The 12,535-nt window shown below is 42.7% G+C and overlaps 1 protein-coding gene across 1 annotated transcript in view; it reads left to right on the forward strand.

Annotated features, from left to right (window-relative positions):
- Nucleotides 1–12,535, forward strand: part of LOXHD1 (lipoxygenase homology PLAT domains 1) — a 198,413-nt gene that overhangs the window by 135,567 nt on the left and 50,311 nt on the right. Inside the window, exons 32-33 of the mRNA XM_026713916.2 lie at nt 4,887–4,992; nt 6,910–7,118. Of these exons, the coding sequence (XP_026569701.2) occupies nt 4,887–4,992; nt 6,910–7,118 (315 nt within the window). The remainder of the gene's footprint in view (nt 1–4,886; nt 4,993–6,909; nt 7,119–12,535) is intronic.

The following is a 12,535-nucleotide window of genomic DNA, read 5'->3' on the forward strand; positions in this document are numbered from 1 at the left end:
TTTGAATAGAAAGGTAAGGTATTAATCAATCAGGTGATCAAACAAATAGGAAGTGCCTAGCTGTTACATTTGGAATTAAAACATAGAACAATGAAAAACAAAGTTGGAAGAGACCTTGGAGGTCTTCTAGTCTAGCTTCCTACTTAAGCAGGAAACCCTATACCAGGGGTTGCCAACCTTTTGGGCCTCAGAGACCACCAAACTCATAATTTTAAATCCCATGGACCAGAGACCCTGGGTGCAGCCTTCTGTTCCCATACAGCCTGGATTAATTGCTTTGGGGTGACATTTCTCTGCAGACCACCAAAATGTTCTCGTGGACCACCAGTGGTCCCCAGCCCACTGGTTGCCGACCACTGCCCTTTACCATTTCAGGCAAACGGTTGTCCAGTCTCTTTCTGAAAACCTCCAGTGATGGAGCACCGACAACTTCTGAAGGCAAGCTATTCCACTGGTTGATTGTTCTCACCCTTAGGAAATTTCTCTTTAATTCTAGGTTGCTTGATTAGTTTCCATCCATTGTTTCTTGCCTTGCCTTCTGGTGCTTTGGAAAGTAGTCTTTTTAGAAGCCCCTCAAATACGAGAATATAAAAACATAAAAAAGCTCCATAAATACTGAAATTTGGAAAGTATATATTCTATGTCCCCTCAGATTCTGCCGTGCTACCTCATCATGGTGGAATAAAAAATTGGGAGCGTACTTGAAGAGTGTACATTCCCAAAACAATTACCAAGGTGTGAAGGTGTGAACTGTCCAGCTAAGACTAGTATATATAGACTATATAGGACAGCAGCAACAGAGGAAAATGTTGGTGGACGATGACCATATTAACAGATAACAGATCATCAGAGTTGGAAGGGACCTTGTAGGTCATCTTGTCCAACCCCCTGCTCAAGAGAGAGACCCTACACCATTTCTGACAAATGGCAGCTCAATCTCTTCTTGAAAGTCTCCAGTGATGAAGCTCCCACAACTTCTGAGGGCAACTTCTGTTCCATTGTTTGATTGTTCTCCCTGTCAGAAAGTTTCTCCTTATTTCCAAGTTGAATCTCTCCTTGATCAGTTTCCATCCATTATTCCTTGTCTGGCCTTCAGGTGCTTTGGAAAATAGCTGGACCCCTTCTTCCTCTCTGTGGCAGCCTTCATTGTTCTCTTTATTGTAGCCATATTTTATGGCGGCCTTGTCACTTTCATCAAGGTAAAAAGGAAATCAATTCAAACCATAGAGATAGATTATTGTCATCTCTTTCTTTCTCAATTGCCCGTACAGTAAATGAGTACCTACCCATTGCAGCACAGAATTATGACAGAAACAACAAAGATGATTAGGGGGCTGGAGGCTAGAACATATGGAGGCATTGGGTATATCTAGTCTAATGAAAAGGAGGATTAGGGACGACATTATAGCAATATTTTAACAGATTAACAGAGTTAGAAGGGACCTTGTAGGTCATCTAGTCCAACCCTCCACCCAAACAGGAAACCCAACACCATTTCTGACAAATGGCAGTCCAATCTCTTCTTGAAAGCCTCAAGTGATGAAGCTCCCATAACTTCTGAGGGCAACTTCTGTTCCATCGGTTGATTGTTCTCTCTCTCAGAAAGTTTCTCCTTATTTCCAGGTTAAATCTCTCCTTCTTCAGTTTCCATCCATTAATTTTAAGGAATCATTTTACATCATGTGATAAAAGACAGTAGTAGACCACTCCAGTTTTTATCAAGAGAACCATATGGATAGGCAACATAGTATATTTATGTACAAGCACTCCTCAACTTACAACAGTTCATTTAGGGACAATTCAAAGTGACAACGGCCCTGAAAAAAGTGGCTTATGACCATTTTTCACACTTACGGCCGTTGCAGCTTTCCCATGGTTGTGTGATCGTAATTCAGATGCTTGACAACTGGCTCATCTTTATGACGGTTGCCATCTCTCAGGGTCATATGATCACCTTTTACATCCTTCCTACAAGCCAAGTCAGTGAATAAGTCAGATTCACTTAACAATTTAAATTCACTTAAATCACTAATTTAACAATTGCAGTGATTCATGTCCTGAAATGGGGCAGAAGTCACTTCACAAATATCTTGCTTAGCCCACAGAAATGTTGGGTTCAATTGTGACATGTTCAATCTCTCTCAGAAGAAAATTAATTAATTTATTTTATTTATTTATTTTGATTTGTCAATCGCTTACAAGATAATAGGTATAAGTATATACATAGTTATGAATACATGAAATGGGTACATATAAGAAAAATAAACAATAGGACAGGGACGGTAGGCACGTTGGTGCATTTATGCACGCCCCCTAAAGACCTCTTAGGAAAGCAGTGAGGTCAAAAGTAGACAGTCTAAGATTAAAGTTTTTGGGGTTTGGGGAAGAAACCACAGAGTCAGGTAAAGTATGCCAGACATTAACCACTCTGTTGCTGAAGTCGTATTTCCTGCAATCAAGTTTGGTGCGGTTAACCTTGAGTTTGTATCTATTGTGTGCTCTTGTGTTGTTATGGTTGAAGCTGAAGTATTCATTGACAGATAAGTCATTGCAATGTATGATTTTATATACCATACTTAGATCAGACCGAAGATGGCGTAATTCAAGGTTTTCTAGCTCTAGAATTTCAAGTCTGGTGACATAAGGTATTCTACAACGAGTAGAGGAGTGGAGAACTCTTCTTGTGAAATATTTCTGGACTTTCTCAACTGTGCTAATATCAGATACGTAATGTGGGTTATTCTTCTGAACATTTACAACTAGATGTTTGTAAAATACAGGTATTCTTCAACTTACAACCAATTGGGGTTGTAAGTTGAGGAATACCTGTATTTTGTCTCCAGAACTGATTTGATGGCACCGCGTCACGTCGTAAGTATTTTAACAAAATGGCTGCCGTGAAGGAAGCTTGCCCAGTCACTAAAGGATTGCCATAATAGATGTAATCAGATACAAAATACTACTCTATTAAAAGGCATACTGCTAATAGCTGAGTATCCATGATCTCTAGTCTTTCCAATAACTGTGAGAGGGATTTTGGAGTCCTTGTAGAAAATCACTTAAATATGAGATAGCAGTGTACCTCAGCTGCCAAAAAAACCCAGCATAGTCTCAGGCTGCATTAACAGAGGGATAGACTAAAGATAACGTAAAGTATTAGTACTGCTTTATAAAGCCTTAGTGAGACCACAATTTGAATACTGTATCCATTTTTGGTCACCACGATATAACAAAGAGGTTGAGACTTTACAAAGAATGAAGAGAAGAACAAATATGATTATGGAGTTTAAAACATATGAAGAACAGTTGCAGGAATTGGCTATGTCTAGTTTAATGAAAGGACTAGGGGGATATGAGAGTGGTCTTGCAATATCTCAGGGGCTGCCACAAAGAAGAGGGAGTCAAGCTATTCTCCAAAACACCTGAAGGCAGGACAAGAAGTAATGGATGGAAACTAATCAAGGAGAGAGTGAATCCAGAAATGAGGAGAAATCTCCTGAAAAATGAGAAAATTCAAGCATGGAACGGTTTGCCTTCGGTAGTTGTAAGTGCTCCAACAACGGAGGATTTTCAGAAGAGATTGGAGAGCCATTTGTCTGAAATGAAATACTGTTTCCTGCTTGGGTGGTGGGTTGGTCTAGAAGACCTCCAACTTCCCTTCCAACTCTGTTATTCTGTCTTTGGCACTGCATATTTGATTTTAAAAAAAATCAAGAGATTCTTTAACTGTCATATCCTATCCATCCAAAGTATTCAGGTAACAGCTGTAGAATTAATCCAATTATCATCCCAAAAAATCTGTGAGAGGCTCAGGAGATTCAGAGAGGAAGGGGGGAAATTGTTTAAGGTAACTTTGTAAAATTTACTTTACTTTATTTCCATTGCACCTCGTACAACAAAATGAAACACCATCTTCAGTGCAAATCATGACCATGACCATGAAAATAAAAACAAACACACATCCTTCACCTTCCACACATTGAACCGAAAACCCCCAACACCGCACTAACACTGCTCTATATAGCAGAATTCAAAAGAGCTACTGCCCTGGGATAGAAGCTCTTTTTCAGCTTATTTGTCCTTGTTTTTATTATTCTGTACTGTCTGCCCGATAGTAACAATTCAAAAAAAGGGTGCCCAGGATGAAATGGATCTTTGAGAATGTTTTGAACTTTCTTAAGGCAGAGGGAGCTATAAAGCTCTTCCAAAGAGGGGAGAGGGCAACCCATGATCTTCTGGGCAATGACGTTAACCCTCTGGAGTGCTGTCCTATCTGCCCCTGTGCAATTGGCAAACCATACAGAGGTGCAGTGAGTTAAGATACTCTCTATGGTGCAGCGGTAGAAGGTCACTAGCAGTTTTTCATTCAGTTGTTTTCTGAGAAGTCTCAGGTAGTATAATCTCTGCTGGGCCCTTTTGACCAGAGCTGCAATGTGAACACCCCAGGTCAGGTCCTCTTTTAACACCCAGAAACTTAAAACTGTCTACCTGCTCCACTCGGTCTCCATTATAAGCAAGGGATGGATGTCTGATCTGTTCCTTCTATAGTCCACTATAAGCTCCCTGGTCTTATTGGTGTTGAGGACCAAGTTATTGTGTCCACACCACAAAAGCAACTGATCCACCTCATCTCGGTAGGCAGACTCATCCCTCTCAAAGATGAGTCCCGGCACTGTTGTATCATCTGCAAATTTAGCAATAGTATTACTAAAATAGTATTACTAAAGCCTGTGGCCAAATGAGATTTTGATCCAGAATTTCCTTCCAGCCCCCCCAAAATAAATTCAGCAATAATATTTCTCTGGAGGTGGGAAATATCTCCTGACTCAGGAAGAAAACAGATGCAAGTATTGATGTTCCTTCATATATTTGTGCTCTCTTGTTAGAACTATGATCCTGACTGCCTGAGCGTAGAAAACGCATCCCTGAACCGAGACAACAATGCCAATCTAAAGGACAAGAAGACCAACAGTTCTGCGCTTGATGGGTCACGTAAGAAAGTAATACTGTGTGGAGAAAGCAGGGTATAAGACCATTCCAGGCTTGTACCCAGACTCAACAAAATCTCTTTATTGTATTTTGCTGAAGTTATGGATTTATGTCTAGATCGGTGCCTTTTTAAACTTGGCATGCTGGCTGGAGAATTACAAGAGTTGAAATCCACACATATTAAACTTTCTTGTTTTTCTTTGAAGACCTTTTGCTTCTCATCAAAGAAGCTTCTTCAGCTCTGAACTGGATGGCAGGGAATGGAAGGGTTTGTACTCCTTTAGGACAGCTGGTCATTTACATTCTTTTGGAGAGTTGTTGAGGCCACTTGGAGGTCTGTCTGTGTCCTCAGGGTCACCTGAGTGGTGCAAACAGGTTTGGATCTTTCTTGGAGCTGCTGTTGAGAGAGAGCTGTTCAATTTTGACATAGATGGCCTCTTTAACCCTTCTTTCAAACCAGTGGTCCTCTCTGTCCAAAATACGGACAAAGCAATTCCAAGAATGCTTCCATTTGCACTACTCAGGTGACCCTGAGGACACAGATAAACCTGCAAGTGGTCTCAGTGACTCTTTTAAAAGAATGCAAATGATCAGCTGTCTGCAAGGAATATTAATCCTTCTATTCCCCACCATCTAGTCAGAGCTGAAGAAGCTTCTTGGATGAGAAGCAAAACGACTTCAAAGAAAAAAACAGAAAGTCCAGTTGCTTCTTGAAAAAAGCACCTTTAGGACAACCATGATCTGGATGACTAAGAACCTCCATAGACACACATCTTAAAGTTGCCAAGTTTGAAAACACTAGTCTAGACTGTTTCACACATATTTTAGTAGGTCTTTGACAATTCACCACAGCCAACTCACCACAGCCAACTCACCATGGCCAACTTATCACAGCCAACTCACCATGGCCAATTGGCCTCAGCCAACTCACTGTGGCCAATTTGTCACAGCCAACTCACCATGGCCAATTGGCCAACTCACCATGGCCAACTCACCTTGGCCAACTGGCCACAGCCAACTCACCATGGCCAGCTCGCCATGGGACATCTCACTGAAGGACAAGAGTTACACTTATTATCAAAGAAATGGTGGGATAGAATCATTAAAGAAAGGATGCAAAAGGAGGGACAAAATGAAACGTGAATGAAAAAAATTAAAATATTTTTAAATTTATTTTAAATAGTTAAACTGAATCATTAAATCATCCTGTGGAGAGTTGTCCTACATGGACTTGGCCATGACTAGGTGAGTTGGCCATGGCAAATTGTCCCATTCTGATTTTAATAGCTTCAGGCTATGCTAAGCGAATAAATAAAATACAAAATAAATGCCACAACATTTCCAAAACATGGAAGAGGTAACAATAATGTGGGCAGACCCTGTGGTTTCCTGCCATTTTTTTTTGTTTCCTATGTTGGGATCGATCCTATAGCTTTTGTCTGTGCTTTAACCACAAAACGGAAGGAAGCCACACTAGCAAGTGTGGCTGCCAGAAGGTTAAATATTTAACAGTGCAAGAAGTGTTCTCGCCACAGTGATTAAGGGAATCACAGCAGTCACTACGTTAGTAACACGGTTGTTAAGCGAATCTGGCTTCTTCGTTGACTTTGCTCGTGAGAAGGCCACCAAAGGGGATCATACAACCCTGGACCTGCTTGCAACCCTCATAAAGTATGAACCAGTTGCCAATTTTGAACACATGACCACGGGGATGCTACAACAGGGGTCATAAGTGAAAAACGGTCATCAGCCACTTTTTTCGGTGCTGTTGTAATGGTCACTAAATGAATGGCTGTTAATTGAGGACTATCTCTACCACCTTGGGGCCTAACATCATTTACTCCCGTGTCACTTAAAATGGAGGCCTCTGTGAGCTCTGCATCAATCTCATTTGCCTAACATGGTTGTCTTTGTTTTCAGTCATTCCTTACCACATCGTCCTCACCACCGGGAAAGAATACGACTCAAGTACCAGCAGCCGAGTTTTCCTAATCGTCATTGGTCCTCAGGAAAACTGTACCGGCCACATGTGGCTTGATCTCCCGGAAGAAAAGAACCAATTTGCAGCATCTTCTGTGGAGAAATTCTCTGTGATGGGAATAGATGTTGGCGAAATCAAAAAAATTGAGGTAGGGCCATACGGCTGACAAGTGAGGTTTGAAAGAGTGATCGGTTGGCTCAGGGATGTCAAACTCAAGGCCCATAGGCTGGATCCAGCCCACGGGGTGCTTAGATCTGGCCTGGGGGGCTCACCTTGGAAGAAGCGAAGGATTGGCCTACGGCGCCTCTGCCAGCAAAAACAGAGCTCGGGAAGGCCTCCCTGGCAGAGCGCTGGAGCAAGCCGTCATTAACAGAGGGATGCAATCGAGATCAAATGAGGTACTAATACCACTCTATAAAGCCTTAGTAAGGCCACACCGAGAGTACTTCATCCCGTTTTGGTCACCACACAATAAAAAAGATGTTGAGACTCTAGAAAAAGTGCATAGAAGAGCAACCAGGATGATAAGGGGACTAGAGGCTAAATAACATACGATGAATGGTTGCAGGAACTGGGCCTGGCTAGTCTAGTGAAGAGAAGAGAAGGACCAGGGGAGACAGGATAGCAGTCTTCCAATATTTGAGGGGCTGCTAAAGAGAGAAGGGAGTCAAGCTGTTTTCTAAGGCACCCTGAAGGCCAGACAAGGAACAGTGGATGGAAACTGATCAAGGAGAGATTCAACCTGGAAATAAGGAGAAACTTTCTAGCAGTGAGAGCAATCAACCTACGGAACAGAAGTTGCCCTCGGAAGTTGTGGGAGCGGCATCACTTGAGACTTTCAAAAAGAGATTGGACTGCCATTTGTCAGAAATGGTGTAGGGTCTCCCACTTGGGCAGGGGGCTGGACTAGATGATCTATAAGGTCCCTTCCAACTCTGATTATCTGTTATCTGTTATTTGTTAGCTAAAATGGAGCTTGGGAGAGCCGCATGTGGCCCATTTTCACTGGCAGAACACTGCGCCCCCGACACAAGTGATATCCAGCTGGCTATGCCCATCCCGGCCACGCCCGCAAGATCAAAAGCAACCCTGATGTGGCCCTCAATGAAATTGAGTTTGACACCCCTGAGTTACTTAAGCTCAGCTTTGCTTAAAAAGAGGCAGAGAAATTACAGGCCTCCAGAAGTTGTGGGTGGTCTATATTTTTGAGTATTTTTTTTGGTTTCATTATTTTGTCGAGCAAGGAACATAGTGGCTAGGAGAGATAGATAGATAGATAGATAGATAGATAGATAGATAGATAGATAGATAGATAGATAGATAGATAGATAGATAGATAGATAGATAGATAGAAAGAATTCTTGATTGGCCAAGCGTGACTGGTCACACAAGGAATTTGTCTTGGTGCAAATGTTCTCAGTGTACATAGAATAGAATAGAATAGAATAGAATAGAATAGAATAGAATAGAATAGAATAGAATAGGAATAAGAATAAGAATAAGAATAGAATAGAATAGAATAGAATAGAATAGAATAGAATAGAATAGAATAGGAAGGGACCTTGGAGGTCTTCTAGTCCAGCCCCCTGCCTAGGCAGGAAACCCTACACCACTTCAGACAAATGGTTATCCAACATCTTTTTAAAAACTTCCAGTGTTGGAGCACCCACAATTTCTGGAGGCAAGTTGTTCCACTGATGAATTGTTCTAACTGTCAGGAAATTTCTCCTTAGTTCTAGGTTGCTCCTCTCCTTGATTAGTTTCCATCCATTGCTTCTTGTCCTGCCCTCAGGTGCTTTGGAGAATAGCTTGATTCCCTCTTCTTTGTGGCAGCCCCTGAGATATCGGAATACTGCTATCCTGTCTCCCCTAGTCCTTCTTTTCATCAGACGAGACATACCCACAATTCCTACAACCATTCCTCATACCTTTTAGCCTCCAGTCCCCTAATCATCTTTGTTGTTCTTCTCTGCATGCTTTCTAGAGTATCAACATCTCTTTTACATCATGGCGACCAAAACTGGATGCAGTATTCCAAGTGTGGCCAGTATTCCAAATGTGTGGATCCAAAAGAGAATCCTGAGGGTTTGTTATCCCAAATCATATGGAGATTAGGGAAAGCCAGTTTACAGTATGATCTAGTATTTCTCAACTTGGTAACTTTAAGATGTGTGGACTTCAACTCCCAGAATTCCCCAGAACTGGCTGGTCGGGGAATTCTGAAAGTCGAAGTCCTCACAAAGTTGCCAAGTTGAGAATCACTGCTATAAAGTGTTTGATACAAGCCTTTTAATGGCTTGCCAGAAATTATTTTGCCGCGGGGTGTGTGTTTTGCATGATGCGCTGCTCCTTCCATCATTCTTTTTTTCCATTTTCTTTCTTTTTGTTGTTGTTGTTTTTGGGGGGGAAAAAAGAGGAAGCTTTGACAAAAATTTCATAAATGGCCTACAGTGAGAATTGCTCCCTGTATAATTTTCTTGCTCAGCATGGAAATTGTTTTCACAGCTTCTCTTGAGACACCTCTTACAGGAGGGCATTAATCACAGCTCATAAGCAATGTGCACTGATCAGGGCAGGAATATTTATGTAGCAAATGGTTGGAAGGACATCCTTTACACAAACCGTCTCTTGCCTCATCTCGAAGCTCACATTCGTCTTTTTCTCAAGACGGTTTGTTGCAATGGTCCATAATTGGAGACGCTCGCCCTCCTCCCAAACCTTGAAGGCATTGCTCTGAATCAATCCACAAATTACCATTAAATAATCATATTTTACACAAAAGAATGTAGCAATTATCAAATGCACGGGGAGTAATCTAATTACCCCCATTAACCTAAATGCAGTAATTAATAATTTAATTCAAATTGAGTCCAGGGCCTGATCCCACCTAAACTTCATAGCATGCTTCCCTGAACAGAGTGTGCACCCAGAAACATAAATGTACACTTTTTGGACCGGAGAAAATTGTGTGTCCTTCAATGATAATCAGTAAAGCTGCTCGTGAAAGAAAGGCGCCACTTAATATTGGTTTCTTCCAAAACTTACCCTTAGATAGGAGACCAACAGTTCCCAACCTTTCACCCTTGGTGCAGAGGTGGTAATTCAGCCGGTTCTGACCAGTTCTGGAGAACCGGTAGCAGACATTTTGAGTAGTTCGGAGAACTGGCAAATCCCACCTCTGACTGGCCCCGCCCCCATCTCTTCTCCACCTCCTGAGTTCCAGCTGATTGGCTGGGTCTTCTTTGTTGCCCTGCACAGGAGAATGGAGCTGGAAAGCAGGTTAGCAGGGTGGGGAGGGATTGTAGATTTTGCAGTATCCTTCCCCTGCCACGCCCACCAAGCCACGCCCACAGAAACCCGGTAGTAAAAAAAATTGAATCCCACCACTGCCTTGGTGGCCTGGCCTGCCGGGGTGGGGAGTATTGGTGTGGCACGCTCACAAGCGTGAATGGAGCTTTTGTGTGCCAGCACAAACTCCCTCCTCTCAAGCAACCTCTGCTCGTGAGTGGAGCTACTCACGCAAACACAAGGGCCCAACGCTTGTGAGAGTGTAGCTTCTTGCACAAGCACAAGAGTAGAGTTTTGCGCGTGTATCGCTTGCACTGCCCGGTTTCAAACAGGTCACACCCCTATAGTAGCCCATGGCCCGTGGTTTGGAATCCCCTGCAGTAGATGGCAACGTACGGGGAGTTCGTGACTTAAAACTCTTTCTTTAGTGACCGTTCAAAATTACGACGGTACTGAAAAAGGTAACTTATGACTGTTTTCACACTTATGCCCATTGCAGTATCCCCATGGTTCAGAAAAGATACATGCCCTTCTAGCATTATCTCTTCCTCCTCCTCCACTTCCTTCTTCTGCCTCTTCCTCCTTCTCTTCCTCATCCTCCTCTTCTCCTCCTCCTCCTCTCCTCCTTCTCTACTCCTCCTTCCTATTCTTCCTCCTCCTCTTCCTCCTCCTTCCTCCGCTTCTTCCTCTTTCTCTCCTCCTCTTCCTGTTCCTTCCTGCTCCCTCCTCCTGCTCCTCCTCTTCTCCTTATTCTTCCTCCTCTTCCTCTCCTCCTCCCCTTCCTGCTTCTTCCTGCTCCTCCTCTTCTTCTCCTCCTCCTCCTCTCCTCCTTCTCTTCTCCCCCTTCTTATTCTTCCTCCTCCTCTTCCTCTTCTTGTTCTTTCCTCCTCCTCTTCCTCCTCCTCCTTTCTCCTCCTCCTCCTTCCTGTGAATTTAAGAAATAGACTCTGCCTGTGTTATATAACCATAACTCATCCTTAAACACAAATTCCCATTCCTTTACCAATTAGGTGCATCTTTGGGAGGCAGGATTTAGAGCAGCAGAACTGCGTTTTGCCTTACCTAATCCTCAGACCCAGAAAAAGTAGACTTCCCTTCAATTTAATTTAAACTCTGCCTGACTGTTTTACAGCCTGACAAGGCTAAACAGGGTTAGCAAAAAACAAATAAAATAAAACGGATTTTGGTTTACATGTAAATATATTTCATTGTGAAAACCCAAGGGGAGAACGTTAACGCTTTCTTGTGTTAGCTGACAGGAGTTTGACGTGTGAGCCTTTTCAGACTAACAAGCGATTCAGCCTCAAAGTTTGATATTATTCAACGTGGATTAGTGACTTCTTTGATGGCAAGGAACATGAAGGTTGAACCTTTTGTGTAAAATATAATTTATCCAGCTTGGTGGAAAGATTTAGGTCTGGAAAGTCCACCGTAAAAGCTTTCAAGAGTTCTGTCTCAGTGCAGACCTCAACCTGTTCTTTTGGGTCACTTAGTCAAAATGAAGGACTTTGGAGATACTGACTTCCAGAATCTAGGGCATGCTAAGATCTCACCATTTCTAAAAATAGCAGGAAGTAAAATAAAACCAGGCTGCTGAGCTTAAAACCAACCTGTGCTATTTTTTTTTCATCTTTATACTTACCATTTAGTGTGCCGCAGAACTATACAGATAGTCCTCAGCTTATAACCATTTGTTTAAGGACTGCTTGAAGTTACAATGGTAAATGATAAAAGTGACATAAAGGGTCATTTTTCACACTTTAAGAGCCTCGGTCGCGCAGCGGTTAGAAGGCAGTATTGCAGGCTACTTCTGCTGACTGCCAGCTGCCGGCAGTTTGGCAGTTTGATCCTGACCGGCTCAAGGTTGACTCAGCCTCTCATCCTTCTGAGGTGGGTAAAATGAGGACCCAGATTGTTGGGGGCAAGAGGCTGACTCTGTAAACCGCTTAGAGGGGATTGTGAAGTGGTATATAAGTCTAAGTGCTATTGTGAAGGAAGGAAGAGAGGGAGGGAGGGAGGGAGGGAGGAGTCAGGGTGGCACAGTGGTCAGAATGCAGTACTGCAGGTTTCGCTCACTGCCAGGAGTTCGATCCTCACCAGCTCAAGGTTGACTCAGCTTCCATCCTTCCAAGGTCAGTAAAATGAGGACCCAGATGGTTGGGGGACAATAGACTAACTCCGTAAGCTGTAAATCTCTGTAAATCTACTATTGCTATTGCTATTATGACTATTGCAGCATTGCCATGTTCCTGTGATGAAAATTCAGAGGGTTGGCAA

This window comes from Pseudonaja textilis, chromosome 2, assembly GCF_049901715.1.
Source record: "Pseudonaja textilis isolate UNSWEBS1 chromosome 2, rPseTex1.2, whole genome shotgun sequence".
NCBI classification, from domain to species: domain Eukaryota; kingdom Metazoa; phylum Chordata; class Lepidosauria; order Squamata; family Elapidae; genus Pseudonaja; species Pseudonaja textilis.